The 25,693-nt window shown below is 44.1% G+C and overlaps 1 protein-coding gene across 1 annotated transcript in view; it reads right to left on the reverse strand.

Annotated features, from left to right (window-relative positions):
- Nek11 (NIMA-related kinase 11) overlaps window positions 1-25,693 on the reverse strand; it is a gene marked incomplete at its 3' end in the record, with an annotated part of 237,218 nt that overhangs the window by 55,605 nt on the left and 155,920 nt on the right. Inside the window, 1 exon segment of the mRNA NM_001413824.1 lies at window positions 7,432-7,492. Within this exon segment, the coding sequence (NP_001400753.1) occupies window positions 7,432-7,492 (61 nt within the window).

Genomic DNA, 25,693 nt, shown 5'->3' on the forward strand with positions numbered 1-25,693 from the left:
TAAATAGATTTAAAAAATAACAATTAATTACTTAGACATTTCCCATCATAATTACAGGCTTGGTGATTCTCTAACAGAACCAAAAGAGCCACTCTGCAGTCATGACAAAGGCTGCTTGTCTGACATTGTCTCTTCTGTCACTCTGTGGCATTGCACCCACCATGATGACGTTCAAAACCATGTGCAGGGGACATCAACATAGCATAGGAGTTCCAACTGTGCAAGTGTTGTTTTTTATAAGTGCAATGGCACTTGGAAGATGTTCATTGCCTCTGCTTGGCAGTGCCTCATTTTCTGCCTTTTCTGTTCCCTTTTCTTTTTCCCAATCCCACCTAGAATCACTGGATCTCCAAGTCAAAGATTAAACTTGCTTCCCTTCCCCCACAGATATAATTGAGAGGATGTGGACCCCTTGAGTAATTTCATTTAGGATAATAATTTGTCTTCCATGGATGAAGAAACACTTACTGGTGCTCTGTATTAGCATGAGCTACTAAGTGTTCCCTGGTATTGTTCTAAGATCTTTAATGCTCCAAATCCAGTTCATTGTACACTGCTTGAACCTGCTGGACCTCCCTGATATCTGATTGTTGAGAAAGCAGCAGGAATGCAATGCAGGTTCCTAGGAAGCCCAAAGACATCTGCACATGGGGAAAGATTAGGGAAACAAGGCCATGGCCTATACACCAGACTCATGGGTAAAGTCTTGGAAATGATTCTGATACATGCTCCAATGTGGGAGTCACCAATCTTAACACAGCTTCGATGTAGTAACAGTAACTTATTGAACCTGGCATCCTGAGGCAGAGTATGAGACAAACCATTTCAATTTGCCAAAGTTTCTTTCGTTTAAGTGATAAGGTTCATATACTCTCACAGATCTGACTTGAAATTGCCTCTTGGGTTCCAGTAACATTCTGATACATGTTAGTGGCCACAGTGACTAATGCTATTGTTACAGCCAATGAGCTGTACAGTCAAAGCAAACAAATACAGCTGCCCCGAGTGACCTCAGGTTCTCACCCCCTACAAGATTGTGAGAAGAGATTACTCATAGTTTCTAGGTAACAACAGGAGTGCCCAAAGTCCTGGAAGTAGTCAGGTTCTTATACATCTGAGGCTTGTTCTGTGAGTCCCCTCCGCAGACTGGGTAGTTCAGAGTCACAGTCTCCCCTCACTTCAATGCCTACAGGTATAACTCAAAGTCCCCTTCCTTATGAGTACTACCCACTCATCGATAGACTAAGGTGTCATTAGGGTCTAGGTGTGGGACAGAGACATTGATCAGTGCATATGAGGGCACAATGCATCTGTGTATAAGAATTTTGTTTAATTTAAAGATATAGAAAAATTACGGGAATATGTTTTTGTTTTAATCCCAGGTATGGGATATAGGACTGATTCAGATTATCCAAGGCAGCGGCCTGTGTGCTTGAGCAGGGGCATGGTTTTTCCAGCTGCAAATACTTTCTTTTTTTTTTTTTTTTTTTTTTTTTTTTTTTTTTTTTTTTTTTGGTTCTTTTTTTCGGAGCTGGGGACCGAACCCAGGGCCTTGTGCTTCCTAGGTAAGTGCTCTACCACTGAGCTAAATCCCCAGCCCCTGCAAATACTTTCTGAACGTGTATGACATTTGGAATTCTGGAGACTCTTAGGAGAGGTATATAAAGGCAAGAGTCTGAGAGGGGTGTGGCTGCTGCTGGTTGTTGGTTTTTGGTTATTGGTTGCTGGTTGGAGACATCCTGATGACAAAGTTTAAAACTGCCCCAAGGAACTCAATGTCCCTAATCAGCAGGAAGTAGTCTAATAATATCAATGTCCCCTTTCCCCTTTAACCTTCTTTCTCTCCTACGTAGTGTTGGGGGGGGTGTTGGAAGGGATAGGGTGGAGTAGGGTGGTAGAAAAATAGGAACCCAAAAAGTTGCCAAAAGTCTGGTTACACATCTGCCTAAACAGGACCTGAACAATGACCGTTTCAACAGACATGCTAACATGGAGGAGGAAACTTCACTGGGCTCCATAATTGCTTATCCAATGCCAAGTGTTCTGCCCCAAAACAATCTGCACACAAGCCACACTAGGCAGGCTCAGCAGATTACATTTATATCTTTCCGTGTTTACACTTACGTGTAACTAACAAAGACAAATGGGCCATGAGCTTGAGGGAGAGTGAGTTATTATTGAAAGTGTTGGAGAGAGGAAGGGGAAAATGGAAAATTATCTAATTACATTTTAATTAGGTTTTTTATTAAAAAAGAAAGATAGCTGAAGAGTTAACATGGAAGCCAGCCAATAAATAACTTTTCTCCATGTTTCCTACCTGTTCTTGCCTGAGTGCCTGCCCCGCTTCCCTCAGTGGCAACTGTGATCAGGATATGTAACTCAAACAACCCCTTTCCTCTGCGGGCTGTTGTTGGTCAGTGTTTAATCACAGCGGCAGAGACACACACTATAAGCTAACTGTCTCAGTTAGAGTTTTACTGCTGTGAACAGACACCATGACCAAGGCAACTCCTAAGAACAATATTTAATTGGGGCTGGCTTACAGGTTCAGAGGTTTGTTCAGTCCATTATCAGTAAGGCGGGAGCGTGGCAGTACCAAGGAGGCATGGTTCGGGAGAAGCTGAAAGTTCTACATCTTATTTTGAAGGCAAATAGGAGAAGACTGACTTCCAGGAAGCTAAGAAGAGAGTCTTAAAGCCCATGCCCAGTGACACGCTTTCTCCCACAAAGCTACACCTACTCCAACAAGGCCACACCTCTGAATAGTGCCACTCCCTGGACCAAGCATATACAAACCATCACACTAACATACATGCACAACCACACACATCATAAGTTAACCCCTACACACATCATAAGCTAAGACACACAGATAACCACACACACCATAAGCTAAGACACACAGATAACCACACACACCATAAGCTAAGACACACAGATAACCACACACACCATAAGCTAAGACACACAGATAACCACACACACCATAAGTTAACACACACAGATAACCACACACACCATAAGCTAACACACACGTGGATAACCACACACACCATAAGCTAACACACACAGAGACAACCGCACACACCATAAGCTAACACACACAGATAACCACACACACCGTAAGCTAAGACACACAGATAACCACACACACCGTAAGCTAACACACACAGAGACAACCGCACAAGGAGGTTGCCAGTGATGAGAAGTAGCTTTGGGTGGCAAGCATAGCAGTTTACCTGTGGCCAACTCTGCAGTGCGCTGTAACTACTCTCTGCAGATGCCAGGGTGCTCTAACGCAAGGACACCCAAGTCGGATGAACTTGTTCAGTCTGGCAATTAAAGAATTTGGAAACAGGCTATTAGAACTTCATAGTCTATGTACCCTTTTTATTTTTTTTTTTTGGACAACATAGCTTTAAAAAGATGTTTAGGAAATCGTTGTTTGAGACTTGCCTGGTCTACATAGCAAGTTCCAGGACAAGTAGGGCTACATAGAGTGAGTGTCTCAAACAAACAAATGAACAAACATTTAAGTTTACTATACTCTTAGTAATCAAGGTGGTCAAATGTCTTATTCCAGACTTAAGTGTAGGTTCACTAGAGGAAATAGAATTGGTCTCTACTTTACAAGGCTTTGATGATGATGATGATGACGACGATGACACTAATTTTAATTGTGCAGATTTATGTGAATTACTGTAGCTATTATGAGGAACAGTATTGAAGTGCCTCAGAAAACTGAAAATGGTTATAATGCAGCTATTTCACTTCTGGGTGTGTATCCAATGGAAATGCACCCTGGGCACCAGGCATACATATAGTACACGAAGCTCAAACATCCATATACTTAATTAAACATTTTAAAAGTCAACTCATGAATTCATGTGCATAGCACTTTTAAAAGTCAAAATTAACAATTTGAAGAAAAGGAAAGTGGTTTCTTATCTGACCTGTGAGCTCCACTTCTGCAGATCAACTGCATTAAACATCTTTACCTTTATTTGCTTTCTCTTTTTTTCTATATCACATTTATACAAGTATATTTTAGTTTCTTATTTTATACTATCTATGAACTTTCTACTCCGCATGGGGAATTTAAATTTTGTTTTTTTCTTTCTCATCTCTGTTTTTGTCTCTCTTTCTATCCCTTCCTCCCTCTGTACTTCCTCCCTTCCCTGTCTCCCTCCTTCCCTCTCCTTTCTCTCTCTCCTCCTTCTATCCTCCCCCTCTCTATTGTCCCCTTCTCTCCTCTCCATTCTTCTCTCTCTCTCTCTTCTCTACCTTGCCAACTTTTAAAATAATCAAATCTTTAAATCATTATGACTGAAGAAATACCATAACACAATGTATGTACATTGCATTTCCTTTCTATGTTTTTTTTTCAGGAGTTAGTAATTGCCTTGGGGTTTATCCATTGTTTTTGCTTTTTAGCCGTTTCTCTCTCATCCACCCCTAAACTTTCAAGAGGAAGCATAATCCATCTCCCAACTCTCACAATGGCCAGACTCTCTGGGTTTTCATTAGTTCCACAGTCTTTGGGATATGTGCGCTGAGCCTCGAGGCCCTCAGGTGCAGCCCAGTCTGAAAGGATTGTTCTCCAGGCCTGTTACTCAGCTGCCACCAGACACTGCCATTTCCTATCAGTCCCTGAAACCCGTATTCTTCTGTGTTGAATCCCCATTATCTGTAGACCTGTATTACTGCCTCTTAATCAACTGCTATATTTTCATACAGTATAATTACTTCTTGGAACTTTCTAAGAAAAGTCATGAGACATAGATACTTTTGAGACATTCTTTTTGAAGTTGTATGTTTGAGAATAGCTCTATTCCCCTCTCACACTTGATGATGGTAATTTAGATAGATTTTTAAAATATCTATATTGGTTATGGTTGAGAAGATAAAAATTCTAGGTTCAAATTTTATTATCTTCTAGTTTTTAATATTATTGTAAAGATAAGGAGCCATTATTTTTCCTGATATGTTATATGTGATCTGTCTTATTCTTTCTAGATATATCAATTTCTTTCTTTCTGTTCTCCCCAAATTTCTTTAATTAGATTTTAAACCACTTTGATGCTTTTTTTATTGCTTATTTTATTCTGGAGATTATTCTTAATTCTACTGAATCTTCCTTTCTGCTTTTGAATTATAATTTTAAGTACATGGTCCCCAGTACTGCAGAAAGAAAAGAGAGACAAATGAATGGAATGGAATGGTGTGTTCTTGCTTATTTGGTTTGATGGGATAATTTTCCTTTCTTCCGTACAGTGTTTGCTTCCTGTGGCTTTTGTGTGTGTCTGTCTTGACTTTTCTCCTGTTTGTTAGAGTTCTTCATATGTAATGGCTTCATCTGGCTGTGTGTTCACGTCTAAATGTTAAACATCACAAGCCATGTTAAGCTCTTTCCGTAACCTTGCTATTATCAGCTGGCAGGTCCGCTCTTAGCCATTCAGTTGGGAGGGCATCCACATTCACAGGAAGCTTAGTCTGCTAAGAGTTCTCAGAGTGCTGTGGTCTGAATGGATCCATGCTGCCCTTCCAGTATTTGGAAGGAGTAGGTAATTCAAGTGGCCTTTGGGGTTTTTAGCGATCAACATTGAGGCTCATTCCTTTCTGTTTTCACCATATCAGTGATGTGGGTAAATGTGATGTGCCCCAAACCCAGAGCCTCTGTCACTTAATACACCCACCCATAAAATCTAGTGATTTGTGTCTTATCTTGGGAAGGGTTTCACGGCAGTGTTAGGGGGAGAAGGAGCTGGAATTCATTGTTCTTTATTCGGGCGTCAACCAACCCTTCTCTCCACCCACACCCTGCTCTCAGAGTAATCGAGGGTAAAGTCCAGAGTCTTTCTGAGGTTCAGTGGAAGCAGTGGGCTTGCTCCTCCACACTGAATGTATCATCCCACTTCCCTCCCACATACATCTGAGAAACATAACTTCCAGAGTTCTATCCCCCATTCATCAATGTCTCAGACTCCCCTGTACCTTCCTCACACTTCCTTTCTCCTGTAGGTTTACGTCAGCTCAATCTCTTGTCTGCCACTTTAATGGGGCTCCAGGCAGACATCAGTGTGTGCTCACACACACTGCATGCTCACTTTTACAAAAGTATACAACCCAGAAGGGAGCTTAGATGACACCTACACATTCCAGGTTACTTTTTTTTTGCAGAGGAGTCTGACTTTTTCAAGACACAATTTTAGGTAGAAAAGCCAATTTGTAAAACGGACAAGAGGGCAACTATTTTGGTTGCAGCTGGAAAATTAAAAAGATTTACATCTGATTGCTTCTAAAATAGTTTAAAATGCTTGCCAGGGGGTCTCTTCGTCACCAGGCCCAGTATGAGTCTCTGGAAAAACACAGGGGAGAAACGCAGCCTCTGGCCCACACTGCTCAGTGTACACTCCTGTTCCAAAACCTGCCCGAGAAGCCTGCTTTAAAGATTTCTCATCTAATCGAGATACAGAGAGGAAAACTGACTTGGCCAAAGGAAGCTCTCCGTGTCCTCTAGACCATCCCTAGGAGAGAGATGCCCTTAACAAACACTGCTGCTATGCAGGATGTCATTTCCCAGGTGATGGCCAGGAGGGAAAAGTCAAAGACCTTTGCTGTAGTGATGGCTTCATGCACGGGGATGTGCAAACATGAGAAAAAGGTACACTATGCAGAAAGCTCCTGACGGAGAGCAAGGACTGTTTCCCCCACATAAAAATGTCATCGTTGAGCTCTATATTCTTGCCATCTCTTTTGAAGATATCGCTTTTGTTTTTATAGTTAAAATTTGTAAAACAGTCACTCAAAATTTAAAAGAAAAAAAAAACCTCAGTCATTTTCATCTCGGCTCTTTAAGAACTCTGTGTGAAAAAAAAATCTATTGTCTAATGCTGAAAGTTATCACAGCTGGGCTTTTTGGATTAAAAAAAAATAGAAGAAAAAAAAATCATAGGGTTTTCTCCTTGAAGCACAACAATCCCATTTATTGAGACTGACAACGCTAAAGACATTTCAAGCTTTGTTTTTTAGACCAAATCTCTTCCAATAACTGACTGACCTTCGGAGTGACAGTCCTTTCAGCTTCGCTGAATGCAATCTACTTTGCTAGGACCAGCTGGGCAGGGAGGGTCCTCTTCCAGGGATTTTTACTGTACTGTGCACTGCCAGGCTTCAAAGATGGCCACCAAATGTCATTTACTTCATCCTTCAAGCCTGGGAGTCTCTGGTAATAATAATAATAAGGGGTTCTTCCTTGAGTTTCTTAGCTGTTCCCACAGACCCTTCGATCGCTGTCGGCCTTAGCCTCTTCCTTTGTAGGATGCGGAATTTGATCGGAAGATCTGTGACGTTCCTCAAAGGCTTCCCACTTCTTGGATATTCTAACAGAAGCAGCAAAGAGCACCACAGAGACTGAAGAAGCTGACTTACCTAGAGAGGTGTAACCCAGGACATGTTCCAAACACCCAACCAGCGCATCTGTATCGCTGTCCTGTCAAAGTAAGAAGAATATTTAATGGCAGGAACATGCCTTATGCTACACTGCACAACCATAGTATTGTTCGGTTATTTTTCAGTGTGACTGCGATTATTAAGGAAAGCCATGAGTGTTTATGTGAATACCTACATCTCTGTATCTGTATGAATGTGTGTGTGCCAATCTGTAGATCCCCAGATCTTTCTCTCTGATCGGGAGGGGAGAGGCTAACTCTGTTAACAGTGGGTCTCAGTGAATGTGATCTTGGGGGTGCAAGGCTCTATGCTGAGCAGTGGGTCTCAGTGTGTTTGGTTTTGGGGGTTCATGGCTCTACACTTAGCTTACCCTGAGCCCTTTCAAGTACTTCCAACCAAAAAGCAATTGCTCAAGACCTCTCATTTCTCTCTTTTGTTTTGTGCTTTCCAAATTTTCCATAGTAAACAAATATTTTAATTTTTGAATATAATGAGTGCTATAATAATAACAAAACCAAGATTTTATTACTCAACAGTACAGCAGGAATTAAGGAAAGAAATTTTTCTGCATCTTTGGAAATCCGTGACCTCCAAGGAGCTCTATATCAAATAATTATGCTCCTCATTTACCTCAGGCCTGGAGGAAAGTCAGCTGTCTCCCATGAGGGGCGGGAGGATTTCAGAACCATACTAGATAACAAACATTGTTTTTTATGCAAAATAAATATCTCCTCCCCACCCAGCAGGCTGCAAATCATCCAAAATAGCATCCTAATGATCTGGGAAAATGGAACCCCTTCATTGTTTTCAAGTTCATGGCTGCACTTGGGGGCAGGGATTACTCATTCATTGATCACCTGCTCCATTTCAAGTCAAGCAAACATTTCACATTGCAAGGGTTGTCTGTGGGTCCTGGGAAAAGCCTACAAGAGTATGGTGGGCTACTCTCACGCATTCCATAAACATGCTGAATTTCATTCTGTAACATTCTCTGGAGTGTAGGCAGCTACTCTTCAGGCATGTGGTAAAACTCAGCAGTATCTCATGCTCAGAATATATAGAAAAGGCGGTGAGGAGGGGGCGTGCCTGGGTAATGGTGGTCAGTGAGGTTAAATACCGAACAAAGATCCTTGGTGACGACCCAGGAATAGGGAGGTAGGCACCAGGCATAGAAATCAAAGAAGGCCAAACAGATCCTTCCTTCTACACCCATAAGGGACAACCTTAAGTCGTAGACTCTCCAGAGAGGCATCCTGTACTAGAGGGGACACCATCTGCATATGCTGTTGATGACACCAGCCAACGGAGTACAGCTTCTAAGCTTGGCTCCTCTTCCAGGAATACTGGCCCTGGCTTGACCTCCCAGTTCTTTGCTTATTTGTTTTAAATGTGGATGAGTGCTTTGCCTGCATGTAAGTCCATGCACCACGTGTATGCCTGATACCTGCAGAGGCCAGAGGAGGGCATTGGATCCTGAGACTGGAGTTACATGTGGTTGTGAGCCCCCATGTGAGTGTTGAACTTGGGTCCTCTGGAAGAGTAGCCAGTGCTCTTAACCACTGAACTATCTCTCCAGACCCACAGTTCTTAGTTACTAGCATCTGTGGAAATTAGAGATTTCCACGGTCCACCTAGAATGCTATTAAAAGACATGAGAATGAAAACTTATGGATTTGGACACCAGAAATCTCAAGACATTGGCACTAGTGGATGTGGTTGCTTTAATGCTTTAATGTGAACCATTTTCTGGTTCACAGACAACACCTTGTATGTTTACATGAAGGGAGAATGCTTGCCTTAGGACTACTTTATAAGGCCATAAATTATAAATTATAATTAAGGAATTATGTTATGAGATAACCCCCACGACATAATCAACTCCTAAGGCTAATTCCTAAACTCATTTATTTCTCCTACCAACAGATGGGATTTGCTTTGTCTCTTTCCCTGTCTCTGGATCTGAATTGACCCTTTAACTTGCTTTTCCTCAGAACACACAATAAAAGGGGTGATGGATGACTTAGGTCGGACTAGACTTTGAGAAACCTTTACTTTTTATTCCATAGGAAGCCCACAGTCAAGCTCTCCTGTTGGAGAGATGTCGTGGAAGAGGATCCAGGACACGAGAAGTCATAGGAGGAAAACATGGCCTCAGCCAGCAGCTATGACCAATAGCAGGATGTGTTAAGTCATGATGTCTTGGACAGCTTACCACACAGCTGGCGGCAAGAACATGAGTGACTGCAGAATAGCATAGGAAGCAGAACCACCATTCAGTGAACACGGAAGAGCCAAGCGTCAATCTGCAGAGCTGCCTCAGTCTCAGTTGGCAAAGTGCTCAGTGTGTAACTGCGAGGGCCTGAGTTTGGAGCCCCAGCATACACATAGGAAAGCCAGTTGCAGGCTTGGAGAGGCAGAAAGAGGAGGATACCTGCAGCCCCCATCCGGCCATCTAATCTAGCTGAATTGGTGAGCTCCAGGTTCAGGAAGAAACTCAGTCCCAAAAAAAACAAGGTGGAGAGTGTGAGGAAGACATTCAGTGTCAATATCTAGCCTCCCACTCGTTCTCTCTCTGTCTCTCTCTGTCTCTCTCTCTGTCTCTCTCTCTGTCTCTCTCTCAAGAACAAGTCATTGTTTTAATCCATCAAATTTTGTTCGACTTTACACAGAAAAGTGTCATTGATATGCTAAACCACTGAGGTTCAATGACTAGGTGTTTACATTTTTAAATCCCTGAACCTGATCACAAGCCCTGGCTCGTGAGAACTCCTAACTGCACATCTGTGCACTTCTCTTCCAGCTTCTGTGATGCATAAGGAAGTGAACAGCACCAACTCCTGGGGTAGCTATCTATTTCCAGTTAGACAGTAGGGCTCCCCTGCCACTCAAAGTCTACTGTCGCTGGGTAACAACAAACTGAACCCATTTAATGTGACCCTTGTTTACTTGCTTATCACTTGGGCCTAGATAACCCATCAGGATGCTCATCCCTGGAGAAGACTGAGTCCTCCTCTCTCAGCAGACACTGACTGTATTTAAGACTTACAGAAGAATTTCAAAGTCCACATAAAACACGCATGTACCCTTCATCTCAGAATCAACATTTTCTTATGTGTACTTGATCATTCTCCCATCTATGTATTTACAATGACATTTCTCAACCTTAGCACTATTGATATTTAGGACCAGATAATTCTAGGACAATGTATGATGTTCAGCAGTACCTGTGGCCTCAGACCAATAAATGTCAGTAGGACTTTGTTATAATACCTCCCGAACCCAAGTTATGAAGACCCAAAGTAGTGTGAGACACTGCCAGACTTTTCCCATAGGAGACAAAAATCTGTCCTGGTTGAAGGCTATCAATCAATCAAATAACCAAACAGTCACTCATTCAATGGATCTACCTATCATCTATATTTTGACATACATAGTTGGTTTTATTGTTTTCAGGCTGGCCAAATCTTAAGTAATTTGAGGATCAGGAAAATCACAGCACTAGCCTCCAAGTCAAGCAGCCACTGTCTTCAGTTTAGCTTGTCTCAACTGTTGACATCCCTCACAGAGGTGTGGAGGGTTGGGCAGGAGAGCGTCTCATCAGGGTAAACTGTCCCAGTTGGGGTTCTGTTGCTGTTATCAACACCATGGACAAAAGCAACTTATGGAGAAAAGAGTTTATTTCTGCTTACAATGTACTGAAGCCAGGGCAGAAACCTGAAGACAGGAACTAAAGCAGAATCATTTAAGAACTCTGCTTATTGGCTCGTTCCTCATGGCCTGCTAGGCTTGCTTTATTACACCACCCTGGACCACCAAGGGCCATCACTGCCCTCAGTGGGCTGGGTCTTTCCACATCAATTAACAACAAGAAATGACCCACTTGACTTGACTATAGGCAATTTGGAAGAAGCACATCCTCAATCAAATCCCTGTCTCTCCAAATGACTGTAGGTTGAGTCAACTTGACAAAAAGCTAACCAACACACCAGCCACTCCTCCCAGTCAGCTGTATGCAATTGCGCCCTAACTGAATGTGGCTTTGGAATCTTGGGGCAGAGCTAGAGTGTACAGACTGGGGATGACGAGGGGAAAAGGGCTCCGTTATGCAGCCACGAGGAAGTCACCATCTATATCGGGTGCCTATGTCAGAGTGCAGCTGCTTTAGGGACAGACAGCCATGCTCCTGCCCCAAGTGATTCCTTACCCATGGTCTGTAAACTTAGTAAGCTCATTGGTTCCCTAGGGGTAGCTTTGGCGGAACCAAACTTTGGTTTGTCATTGAAACCTTAGGAGGGAACTGATATTGTCTAGTCTCTCTCCAAGAGAAAAGTCTTGCAATCAATACCAAGTGTAGTTTTTATAGTTAAGTCAAACTTTATTATGAAAACAAGACAATTCACAATATCAGCATCTACATTTTTGTAATTAATAATTATAAGAAGGCAAGCAGCTCGTCCCTACAGTTCTAAATCGCTTATTTGGACATGATGTTAGTGGCAGAAATGCAAAGTGACTGCCAAGGCTTCCTGTGGGTGTTTCCTGATGTTCTGTGCCCCGTGGGCCCATAAGCAAAGACAGGGTCAGAGAAAACATCTGCCAGGTTCATGCCATGTGGAGATGGGCTGCTGACAAAGATGTTTATATTTCCTTACTGTTTCACAGTGTACTGAAGCTCAGTAGATTTAACTGGCCCACGAGAACGATTGCATCTGAAGAGATGACGCATCATATGACCACTAGCTTTTCGTCATGTCAGCCAAGTGCTTGGAAGACAGATTTTTCCTAATACTCTAGAAACAGCAAAAGTGACCCCTTTGTAAATGAATGTATGTGTTCCTCAAACCTACATTTCTAGGTCCATTAATCTCTCCATAACTAGGAAGAGCCCCCAAGGCACGAAGAACATCTCCCAACCCCCACCAAAGCCCAGTCTCAAAACCTGTCCCATAGATTCAAATCCAAAATTAAACGCACAGAATTCGTCTTCAAAATCAAATCTCACTTAGCTGCTGAGTCAGTCGGCTGTTTACAGCAGGTCCAGTCAAACCCATCAATGCACACAGTAGCTCAGATCCTGACTAGCAACCATGGGATTTGGACACATCTTCCATTTTAACAAATATTATATATATTTCTCTAAAAATCACTTACTTTTTATAGTGGAAAAGGCAGAAATTTATCAAAGAGAATATATATCACCCCAAGTCCTCCCATCTTTTCTACATAACACTGCCCTTTAGATATTTCATTACATGTGCTTATTTTTCAGATATTTGAAAGACACTATAATAAGGTATGTGTGTATCCATAGAGATGTGAGCTTTGGGATTTTCTACTGTGCTTTTACATTTTTTAACAGTGGAACCAGTTGGCACTATAAAATCATGTCACATGTGTTTATCCACAGTCCCCTACCATTGGGTGCCTAGGTTGTTAGCATGACTTACCGTAAGTAGCAGTCTGATGTCTATCATCACAAATCTTCACTTCATGTTTATTATTTATTTGGGTTAGCCACATGGGAATTCCAGGTCAATGAGAATGAACGGTCGCCACACTCCCCGCTTTACTCTGGCCTCTGTCCGCATGCTCACATGCCTCAATGTTGTGTTTCCTCGTGGTGAACTGAAATGAAGCCATCCTTTCCTCATCCTGCTTTCTAGTACCACCTACTTCCTCTTAAGATGCAACAGGACCTCAGTTCATTGTCTCCATCCATGCACGGTTCTGTCTGGTTTGTTTGTGTGTTTGTTTAATATACCAAGACTCTTCCCGAGTGAGCACCCCATCGTTGGCTGTGGACGCTCTTGTCTCAGGGTTGTGATCATCTTCCTAATCCTTCAGATCTGACCTTGTCACCTGCTTGAAGGACCTCTGATCGTTCATTCTCATTAGACTTGCTGCCGAGGTCATGCCCCATCATGTGCGTGGTTTGTTTCTCCCAATGTAGTTTCCCATAGATGAAGGCCAATGTGTAGTGGGGCTGGGTGAATGCCTGACTATGCTTATTCTATACAAATTAGCTCAGAGCTGTGCACATGGAGGTACTTGATAAACTTTTAAGAAGCCAAGAAACAGAAAACACATGCAAATTCAAGGAAGATCTACCTTACCAGATGTGTTTTATTAAAAAAATATAGTTTTGTTAACCTGTGAAAACTCTTTTCTGGATTCCTTCTGAAGCTTTGGTAGAGCACAGCCAGCTGATTATGCATCCTTCTCTGCTCTGCCTGTCCCTCTTGGGTGACGGGTGTTCTATCATGAGAGTATTTTCCAAGATTACCTCAGAAACACATATGGTGTAACATAGTTACCTCAAGTGGAGCTTCCTTTAATAGAAACGTTGTCATAAACCATCTGGGAAGTCTTCACAGACACTTCTCTCTCCAAAGGCTGGCCCTCAGACATTGAAGTTTACTCACAAGCCCTCACACACTGAGGTTTACATGCGAGCTTTAAACTCCCATGGCAACAACTGCAGTATAATCACTGTCAACCATGCAACTGTTGGGAGGCAGGTCAAACCTTATGTTTTATCTTGCAGTAGCAGATATAGTTTCTTACTTCAAGAAACTTTGCTCTTTGGCCTTACCTTTCCCGGCTTCACAGTCCACTCTAAGGACTGTGTGATTTTGTGTGGTGAGTCTAAGGATGGTTCACTGTTCTCAAGTACAGTAGCACCTGAGGTTATTCCCTTAGATCCTGTGACCCCTCAGAACCTGGACCCTTTGCTGCATTGGCTCTAGGTTCTGCTGTGGCCTCAGATAAAAAAATAATTTATCAGCAACTTCATCTGCAAAACCTTCCCAATCACCTCTTCCTTTTCAACAATGTAAGCTAGAATTCTACCAAGACATGAAAAGGAAACATATGTAAGGGATTTTCTTCAAAGGATGAGTGGGAATGTCCTGTATATACTGCATCCTACATCCAGGAGCTGCATAGTGCTGTCGGGCATATTGGAAGTGCCAAGACTCCCTCTAGAAACTTACCTCTTTCTGAATCTGTCTAGGAACCCCAACCATCATGTGGAAGACCAGGAACACCGAGAAACTCTTGAGTGGACAAATAGATCAATAGAGCTTAGCTTATACTCTGTAGAATTCCCAGTTAATCCCCAATTGAAAGAATCTGTTCTAAGAATTCTGCCAGCTGTCAGGCTGTGTTCTGTAGAAAGGGGAGGGAGGAGCTTATGAGATGATGGTAAGTCCCAAGATCCTTAAGATGAGTCTGTAATATTAGAGAGTAAATTGTGCAGTTTGAGTATAAGACAGAAAAAACTAATTTAAAGGCAAAATTATTCTTTGTTACTCAAGGGAAGGCTGCCTTTGCTCTATTTGGTCTCTCAGCTAATTGTGTAAGGTCCACCCATAACTAGAGAGGGCAACAGGATTATTCAGACTGTTCAATTAAACACTAATCTCATCCAGAATACCTCTACAGAAACACCCACGCTAATGTTTGACCAGCTATCTGGACACTTCATGGTTCTGTCAGGTTGACACATAAAATTAACATTAAAATATTTCTAATTCTTTATTAAATATAATTTAGGTGTATTTAACAATTCTAATTATATTCTCAAGAAATCAAATACAGATCCTAACAAACGTTTTTTAATGGTCAAGACTTGGGTATTTAAACTTTTCTGTGTAAGAACAAGCTTCCATTGCTAAGCCTTTAAGTCTTACATTTAGAGTTGTGTGTGTGTGTGTGTGTGTGTGTGTGTGTGTGTTTGTGTTTGGCTGGAGAGATGGCTAACTGGCCAAGAGTTTGCCTCACAAGTGTAAGAACCTGCATTGGGGGTAATTTTGTGTAGTGTGCATTCAGATTCTGGTTACTATGCCCAGAGACCTAGTTGTAATTCATGGCCAAGCATCCTCTGTCTCAATGTGTTTAAAAATAGTCTTCTGTCTGGTTGGTTAATAAAGTGCTGATTGGCCAAGGTCTGGGCAGGAGAGGATATGGTGGGACTTCTGACCCAAGTGAGGGTGTCTCTAATGAGGACCAGAGAGGTTTGCCATAAGGCATTTGCCATGAGCAGGTCACCAGGGGAGTCACCATGAGGGCACAGATCAAGGAGGAGGTCAGGGCAAGACCTAGATGGCAGGTTACAGGACACATGGCTGGAAAGCAGACCAGGCAGCATAGTCAGGTTAGAATAGCTCAGAACCTGCCCAGAAATACTGCTGAAGCTTAAACACACCAGGTTTCCATGTCATTTATTTGGGAGATAAAAGGGGCAACAGGAAAGCCCCCTGAATTTTTACATTTGGTGCCTATCGTGGCAGGTGTGTAATCCAAACCGAGACAGAAAACCAAACTTAGAAAGAACCAGGCAGAGGGTCTGAAAAGTCCTGGGTGGAAGGTGTTCTCTCTGGTGGCAGAGAGGCTGCCCTGTGAGCAGAGCAGCTGAAGTCTCGCCACCGGAACTAAGGAAACAGCCCCTGCCTGAGAATGTGAGTATGGGTGGCAGCAGAGGTCAGAAGCAGAAGCTTCTCCCAAGCACTTCCTGGTTCAGAAGGGGCCGAGGGGCATGGAGTAGAGAGAGCTGGTTTGCACCGAGCACAGGTACATGCTTAGGATGCATGTTCGGGGCGTGGAGACGGGGTAAGGTGTGCTGGGTTCCTGCAGGAGGTGCAACTGCACACTCAGGCCAACCCTTCTGCAGGGAGGCTGGGCTTCTTCTTGTAACGCGGTTAAGAGCTTGTGGGGCTGGAGCGCACGTTAGCTGGAGCAAACAGGCTCAGGTGCCTGCTAGCATGAGGATCGACTCTCACTAGAGGGCACAGTGTATCCAGCCTGATGCAGCCGCTGGTGCCACCTTGCCGGCCAGCGAACAGCTTACAGTGAGGTAGAACTGCTGCTTCTCTGTGAGCATAAGGGCAGGGATGAGGCTAGTCGCAGCAGGCGCTCTGAGCTGAACTGTGGTGAAAGGTGGAGCACAGAAAACATACAGGCATAAAAACCTAGATATCAGAGCAGCTTCAATAGACCAAACAAAAACCCCAGAAGAGACCAAGGAACAAGCATTTTAGCAAACTTCTACGGATGAACAGAAGCCAAAACTAAAGGTGTTTACAAATGGCGCTGGAATTGAAGGCCTAGTAGACACTGAGAGGCAATAGTAGTCTCGTTAAAATCTCGGCCTCCAAACCCACAGAGTCTACATAAGGCTGGACACAGGAGCGTGTAGGTAACTAGACAGTGAGGTGGGAGGCAGGGACATGAACGTCCCTGAAATTTGCAGGCCAGCTAGCCTTCCATGCATAGCAGCAAACAACAAAGAGAGATCCCGACTCAAAGGAGGTGAGAGGTAAGAACCAACACCCAACTCTGACCTCCATATTAGCACATGTACACCTGCGCTCATGTGCACAGACATGCAAGTACACACAAACAGACTACCACACACACATACACACAAACACACACACAAACACACACACACATGTACTAAACACACATGTATAAATATATACTACATATAATATAGCTACATAATGTACATTGGCATCCTGTATATTAATACAGTACATAAATAATTTAAACATACTTTACATGATAGTAAAGACCTCCTCCCATGTTCCTCTAGTTATTCAAGAAGTATTTGGCTTTGTAGAAGGTGATGTTAGAGGCACATGGCAAATTCAAAGGTGACGAAATTCAGTACAACAGACTACATTTCCCTTGAAGCCCTCTGGGTCAGTTGCTGTGCCACTGTGACACCTGTACACACAGGAAATGAGAAGTTCAGTTGGGACACTAGCTTTGAATCACTAGTTTGCTAATTTTTTGAAACCTCTCTCCGGTGATTTTAAAACATATGTATTGCTGATTATTTTCCTCATTGGCTTATTATTGATACAATTAGAGAACTCAGATTCTGAAAAGCACAGCCTGCCTCTCTCTCTCTCTCTCTCTCTCTCTCTCTCTCTCTCTCTCTCTCTCTCTCTCTCTCTCTCTCTCTCCGTCTCAGCATGACTGTTGGAATACAGCCCTCTGGCAGACGTGACAGGCCAGCTCCAAGTATATTCACATGCAGATGCCAACGAGCACAGGTGGGAATTAAAATTTAGCTACCAAACCAAATGCAGCTGTGTCCAGAGAAACAGCATCGGACAGCTCATCCTTTGCACTGTTCATACTTCTTGCTTGTTTGTTTGAAGCAGGGTCTCACTCTGCAGCCCAGGCTGCCCACACTTCACCAGGAAGAACTGACAAGTGCTAAGGCTACAGGGACAAGCCTGCTACTTAGAGGTAAGCCATTTGTGCATTTTCAAGCCTTGTTTTAGTCAAATTTAGGGTTGAGCATGGACAAGATGCTGCTTTGAAATGATGTCTTGCAACCATGGAATCATATTGCTATATCAACATTCCTCCCAGAATACATATCTTTTAGTGTCTTGGTCATATTACTTTCGGCTACCTGTAACCAGCAATATGCAGCTAAGCTTGAGCAAACATTTCTACCCATCACCTTCCAAACATTCCCACAGTCCATTCTTTCTCAAGAAATCATGTCCTGTCACCTTCCAGCTAGAACTGGATATTGTCCTTAAACCAACCCCTGGGGGGTAGAACATGAGAGCTAGGTTTTATAGAAGAAATCTGTTTTCTTCTAAACCATAAGGAAAGGGTGCTGCTGGTACAAGGCTGGAATTCAGACAATAATATCAAGACTAGAGAGGGCACAGTCTTTGAAGCCAGCCTGCGTGAGGTTAAATCCCACCTTGTGTTTTGAGCCAATTATTTAACATATCCGTGCCTCCATTCCTCATCTGTAAAATGGGATGGGAGAAGACGAGGATTTAGTAGCATGTATAAAGCCTATTGGCCCACTGCCAAAATATGGACTGTAACGTGTTTGTTTAAAAATGCTCTCAAAATGTCTGCTGACTCATAATCACCATTGCAGCATCCAGAAGAGAACCAAGTCCGGTTTTCTGCTCAAACTGGTGGGATAGAAAAGGGCAACTACAAGGGAACCTCAGTGAAAAGGAGGTCACGAAGAAGAGGCCTTGCCTCAGCTGTGACAGAGCAACCCAACAGGAAACCAATTGCAGGAGAACCCAGGTTTGTCTATTTATGCCTAACGTAGCCAGGATGTAGATGAAGATACAGAGGAAGGAACACAGGAAGGTAGTGTGCGAGCCTAGGGTGTTCTGCCTCCCCTCTTCCAGCTTCCCCAAAGATCTTCCTCCTCTTGCTGAGTGAATGAAAAAGAAAACTCGCCTGGAGATCGGCCGGAGCGTGTATCCTTATGAAGAACATTGAACAAGTTTGAAACTTAAGAGTCAGAAATGACAAATTAAGGGAAGAGGATTTGCTTTAAAAGTTAGGTAAATACATACAATTAACCCATTTTTGTTTAATCCAAATATATGTGTGACTACAGGGCAAGGTCATCCAGGCATTGTTTTCTGAAAAACGATAACTATATACAACGTTATAATTGTTCCAACTAAAAGGAGGAGATTTAGGTGAATGGATGAGCGGAATTCAGCTGCCATAAGAATTTAGCTTAGGATGTGGGCTGTTGGGCAGACACCAAAGTCCCTCAGAGGTTGTGTATGTATCTATCTTTAGATGCTCTTTGACAGCCTCCTGGGGGAGGGTTACTGTGCTCGATGATCCTTCACCTGGAGGCAGAGAAAACTCAATCATCTGTCTACATGTAGCACACACACACACACACACACACACACACACACAAACACACACTCACACACACACACACACACACACAGAGAGAGAGAGAGAGAGAGAGAGAGAGAGAGAGAGAGAGAGAGAGAGCTCCTCACAGTTATACATGTGTCTTATATATTCCAGTGACTGAAAGCTGCTCAGAGGGAGTGGAAAGGGATTTGTGGATGTCGTTGCTGTATGACACCAGCCATGGCACCGTGTTCTCCATTTGTTGAACCACCCTTTGTAAGCTCCTACCTGTAGATCTATGCGTGAAGAAGACAAACCTCCAGGATGACTCCATCTTTGGGAGAGCCCTGGCACGTTGGCATATTCCCTGGTCACTGGTGTCAATGGCTGTGAGGGACGTGAGGAGCGTCTTTCTTTTGCCTGCTGCCTGTCCTCTCAGAGTCACCCCCACCAGGGTAACCAGCACACAGGACCCTTCCATGCTAAGCCCAGGGCATTCTGGACCAACCTTTTCCAGAGAAGCCACACTGGCCTAATTCTGCAGCATTCTGACCGGCCAGCTGCAGCCAGGAAGCAGCGGAGAAGAGGTGTGGTTTATGTTTATGAACGCTGCAGCCTAGTCCCATTTCTAGATCCCCTCTTAAGGGAAGTACTGATTCAGATCTGCTTTCAGTGAGACAAGCCTGGCAGAGATGGGAACACGTGGGCTGTAAGCTTGTAATACTATTTAAAAATGGCTATAACAGACACCAACCAGGCAGAGTGAAGACATCGCTCGCCTCCACAGTCCTGCCATCCTTTCGGCTACTCCCTGCCCTCTCGGGATCTCTCTCACCACAGATTTATCTCTGTCCCTCTCCCTCACCCTGCCTCTCCTCTCCTCCTTCCCTTTCCTTCCCCTTTCCCTGTTTTGCCTGCCATGCCCCCTTTTGTAGTGCTGGACTCTAACACAGGGTCTTGAACATGCTAAGTCACGCTAGGCAAGTGTTCTAACCCCAAGTTACTCCCAAGTTCAGTTCTCACTCATCTCTAGACTTTCCATTACTCTTCCTTGAATTAGCCTCTCACGTAAACGCCACTCTCCTCCCAGAGTTCTGGAGCCCTTTATGGTACAGAGTTCAGGAGCCTGTAGTTGGCCTGGCATCTCCAGCTGCACATGGTCCCTCTTGCTCACTCTGTGCCCACTTGAAATTCCCCAGCCTCCTCATCGCCTGGAGCGTCTCATACATGGGCTGTCTCTCTGGTAACTCTCCCTCATCCTAAGGGGCAGGCACATTTCCTTCTCTTGAAAGTTCTCCTTGACTCTTCTTAGCATCACAACCTCCAATATTCATTTTCCCTACAAGATGATTTTTTTAAATAAAGTTTTTTTAACATTTATTTATTTATTATGTATACATCATACAGCTTTCTGCCTGCATGTATGCACCTGCAGGCCAGAAGGGGGCATAGATGGTTGTGAGCCACCATGTGGTTGCTGGGAATTGAACTCAGGACCTCTGGAAGAGCAGTCAGTGCTCCTAACCGCTGAGCCATCTCTCCAGCCTCAAGATGATTCTTTCCTTCACTTATTTTATTTATGTATTTGTGTGTTGACTTAATGGCTGCCTACCTGACCTGATTCTACTCTGCAGGTAGTCATTCACTCATTTATTAATTCCTCACTCATTCCTGAGTGTTTTCTAGAATGTCTACTAAGAATTTACTCTGTGACAAATATTAAAAGTCCTGTGAGTACAATGCTGGATGTGGGGACCCAAGCATCTTTCTTCCTATCTCCTTCTAGAATGTACAGAGACCTTATGTGAAGAAACAGTAACAGAACTAGTACATAGTACTAACTAGCATGTTGAGCAGACTACTGAGAAAAATAAAGCAGGAAGGTCGAAGCATAGTCCTCTCTAGTAAGACGAAACCTAGCAGAGACTTAAAGATAGATGGATAAACTATTACTAGTGCATCTCATGTGAAGAACATTCTAGGCTTCTGAAGACAGACATGTCTGATGTTCTTCCAAAACAAAGAGGAAGCAAATGTGGTTGGACTGGACTGAGTCTGAGGGGCTTCATGAAGAAGAGAGGGGGGCCCTCAGTGAAGTGATGGTGATGGGGTTAAAGGAGGTGAGGGAGGGTTCATGCACAGACTTGGAGTTGGAGTGAGATGCGAGGGCAGAGGGTGTCAGAGCATGTATGCAATGCATGTGTGTATGTGTGTCAGTGTGTGTGCATGTGCGTGTCAGTGCATATCTCTATCTCTGTGTCTCTGTGTCTCTGTCTCTGTGTCTCTGTGTCTCTGTCTCTGTCTCTCTCTGTGTCTCTGTCTCTGTCTCTGTCTCTGTCTCTGTCTCTCTCTCTCTCTCTCTCTCTCTCTCTCTCTCTCTCTCTCTCTCTCTGTGTGTGTGCGTGTGTCCGTGTGTCCAATTGGAAGCGTTTGTGAACTTCTCCAGCTGACCTGCTGGAGCCTTCGGTTACAAGCATGGAGACACTAGGCTATGATTCTACACTATATGATGAAAGAAAGGCCAGCGGCTTTTGCTGATGGACTGGATGTGAACATGAACAAAAGGAGGGAAGAGAAGTTTGACTTAGGAGGAGCCATGAATGGAGCACGGAACTCCCCTTCAGACATGTGATCTCGGGATGTCATGAGAGGGTATATGGCTTTGACCTCTATTTTGGAATCTATGACTATGTACAGGAGTCCAGGCTTCTGGGAAGATAGAAATGATGAGTGGCAGACAAATTAAGGCATCGTAGACAGTATCCAAACACAAGACTGAAATGCACACAAGGCATGGCCATTTCCACCGAGCACATGATATGTACATGGATGTGCAGTTAACCACCCGCTAAGTTTCTTTCCTGTCAGCTGGATTACTAAGCAATTATCTACCTTTCTGCAAACCATATCTACAATAGCCCTAAGTCACAGAAACCTAAATGACATGGCAGTCCCCACTATCTGTGCACTCAGATGTGCTCTTTGCCTCTTGGTTGGGTCTTACCAGCAGCCAGGCCCTTGCCCAGATACATTCATAACTCACAGGAAGGCAGAGGACGCTGCTACCCAGGGCCAGAGGACAGAGCTCATGGTACTTCTGTTGGGGCTGCCACAAAATTAGGAGGCTGAGATCTCGGCTCCCAGCTCACCATTGAGGCTGCCTTCTGTCCTGATGTACATGTAGTGACAGGTGCACAGAGTCATATCATCGAAACTCAAACAGCAAACCAGAGCTCCTGGCTCTGACAGTAAATGCCTCCTTGGAATCCAGAACTTCTGACACATGGCTGTCACTGTGTCCACACTTCATGTTATGGCCGTGTTCACTCTGTATTGTTGAAGCCCTCACCTACAGGTGTCTCCTATCAGTGCCCCGGTTCCCTGCATATTGGGGCTTACGGGTACTTCAGAGTTTTAGAGACATTCGTGGTATAGAGCCACAGAACTTGTAAGATGTTTTGGATTAATGCAAAGAGAGAAGAAGCAAAAAAAAGTGGATAGATGGCATGATATCCGTGGCAGGCATAGACTTCCTTGGAGCTGCTGGTACTGACTCTCTGCCACGCCCCATTCCTGGAGGAGCAGCATGTGGATGGAGGCATTCCAGTCAATCCCTCTGCTGGCTCTATAATGGCTTTGTCTCTTTATATAACACATGCCCAATAGTCTAGGAAAAAAGGCCAATGATTTAAGGGAGGTTATTGGGACAAAAGGGGACTTTCCAAATCCCCAAAGGAAGACCTTGTGCTACACATTTACTCATGGCAGATGGACAGTCTCAAGTCCAGTTCTAGCTGGATCCTCACTTAAACCCCATGGAGCGAGCAGCGACTTGGCCCTGTGTTTGAAGCATGATTTGAAGTCATTACATCACCATCCATTTTCAAGCATTTTGGTGCTGTCTTTACACTCTTAGCATCTCCTTTACTTCTCGTTTACTAACTTCTGCAGCAAGCCTTCCATGCCCAGCTCCAAGAGCAGCCTCTCTCAGCGAGGTCTGGGGATTCCATGGTGGTCAGCACTGAGCTGCACCTTCATGGAACAGGGGATAAGAAAGGAAAAGAAGGTAACAAGGCTCAGACAGCACGGGAGGGGAAAGTGGGGCATCCCTCCACCGAACGACACTCACTAAAGCTGAGGGCAGTTAGCCCGCACAAAAGGCACACCCCTCTGATCATACACGTTATGCTTTTGAGGGTCTGACTGCTTAATAGCCTAAGACACACTGGTGGGGTTAAGGGAAAGAAATAGTTCAATCGCCTGCAATAGCAGGACAGGCCACTTCTTAGAAATGATGATGAATTCTAAGGTCAATGCAGGGCAAAACGTGTTTCCTCCTGAGTGTGCAGTTGAATAAATTGGGTCATTATTGACATGATTTTAAACTAGAAGATAAAGCAGTATCACTACTGATGTTTAAAAGTTCTAGTAGCTTCCATTTTAAAAGCACACTGGACGATAATTGCAAATCCCTCAGCAGGAAGAGAGTAGGGCTTCTTTACTTTACACAACTCCGCATTTCTCCCAGAACAGGCATTAGATATGCCTTGTATATAGCTCGGGAATTCTATATAATGAGCGGGTCTCGCCAGCCCTTTGACTATTCAATTCTACTGCCTGCCATTTCCTCCATCCTGAGCGACAGACCAGGGACGGCCACTCCCAGGTAGAGCAGAGCCTGTGGAAACAGTGCCTACTGCAGGAGGGCATCTTATTTGTCACCCTTCAAACCTGTTTCCTCGTATGAAAAGTTGAAATATCACAATTGTCTCATCTTTCAAGGACCTGGGTGTTAAATGCAGCACATACTGAAAAATTAACATCCTTCACTGCTTTCTGTTCAGCACCATGAAAAATGATTGACTTACACTGGGGTATATACCGGGGAAAATCCTATCTCTGAACACTCTAGTCTTTGGCAGAAATTCAGCCAGTGAGAGATCTGCAAGCAGACAGACTCTTGGGAACTAGAAGGGGACAGAGAAATCTGGGTTTAGAGTCACATTTTCTTCCCATTTTCTTCCAGGGTTCTAACCCTTTCCCTGAAATCTGAGGCAGACTTGCCCCTTTCCTCTCTTCTGCCCTCACGGTCTCCTTCACTTTTGTCTGCCCCCTTACTGAAAATCTGCCAGCAGAGTCTTAGTCCTCCCATGAGAGGGTTAATACGAGAATGAAATAATTTACCTGTGGTGAGCATAGTGAGCTCACACCCCAGTTACACGATTCATCACAGTTATCAGGATTCGTCACAGGGGTCAAAAGACAGACTCCTGAGCCTCCAGACAGTGAGGGCTCAGATGGGGCACTAGGGCCTGCCCATTGTGCCCTGTGTGCCCTGTGTGCCCTGTGTGCCCTGTGTGCCCTGTGTGCCCTGTGTGCCCTGTGTGCCCTGTGTGCCCTGCCAGCCTGGCCAAGCCCTTCCCAAAACTGTATGCTCAATTCATGCTTCCTTCCTTCCCTTTCTCCCTCATTTCTTTCCTTTTCCATCTCTTCCTCCCTCAGAGATGGCCCATAATCCGAGGCCCTCATAACCTACTCCACAGGCATCTCCCTCCCATCTCTGATCCTGTCCCACCCTGCCATCGTTCCCAGAGGACTTGCATTAGCCCAGAATATAAAGTACTGACCATAAAGTCAGGATTCCAAGAGTATTAGCCACAATCAGTGTGATACACAAGAACTCATTAAACCACTTGGCTCTCCCAATGCAAAAGCCTGCAGTAGTAACCTTCACGATAACCTGGACCCAGTGTCCCCGGAGGAACCCCGACCCTTACCACCCTGTATCACTGCATTATCAGCTTGTCCTCGGGCCACAATGAGCTGGGAGAACGCCAACTCCTCACCCCCAAACTGGGGACTTCCATGTTAGCTTGGAAAAGCAGCCCCTATACCCCTCATCTCAGGAAGAGAGAATATGATAGTCCCGGGAGCCTTTAAAGGAAACCTTAGGTGGAAGCCTTCATTACACAGGGCCTTTCCTGACAGAGTTGTGGGCCGAGTCATTATTTTCCACCTAGTGTATTTTTACCAGTGTCCTGGGCCATTTATTGGTTTTGGAGAGGGGATGATGGTCCGGGCAGTAAGGGGCAGGCAGAATTAATAATTCCTTACATCAGCCTGAAGCCCTTGGGCATGTCTGTGAGAACACACGGACTACCCGTCAGTGACAAGTCCCACAGCTGCCAAAGAGGACCTGTTGTGATGACAGCTGTAAACTCCACTCTCCTGAGATCTAAGAGGACGTTTCAATTTGGTGACCACGGACTTCACAGAGGAGCCATCAGTGGTATAATGGCTTGTGATAAAGGCATTATTGATGCTTTACTTAGCACAGTGGAGAAATGACAGTAATTAGGTGTTTTGTAAAACGGCTTCCGAGGCAAGGCTGCTTAAAGAACAGCAGGGTTGGCTCAAAGAACCCAACAATAAATCACGAAGAAGCCTGTGGCTGATTTTCTCCCAGAAAGCACTTCTTACATCAAAATATGGAAGAAGAATCAGCTTGGATCTGGCTATGCACAGAGTCCATGGGTTCAAGGGCTATCTTAAGTAGGATTTCATTGTGGTGAAGAGATACCGT

This window comes from Rattus norvegicus, chromosome 8 (assembly GCF_021556685.1).
Source record: "Rattus norvegicus strain SHRSP/BbbUtx chromosome 8, alternate assembly SHRSP_T2T, whole genome shotgun sequence".
NCBI classification, from domain to species: Eukaryota; Metazoa; Chordata; class Mammalia; order Rodentia; family Muridae; genus Rattus; species Rattus norvegicus.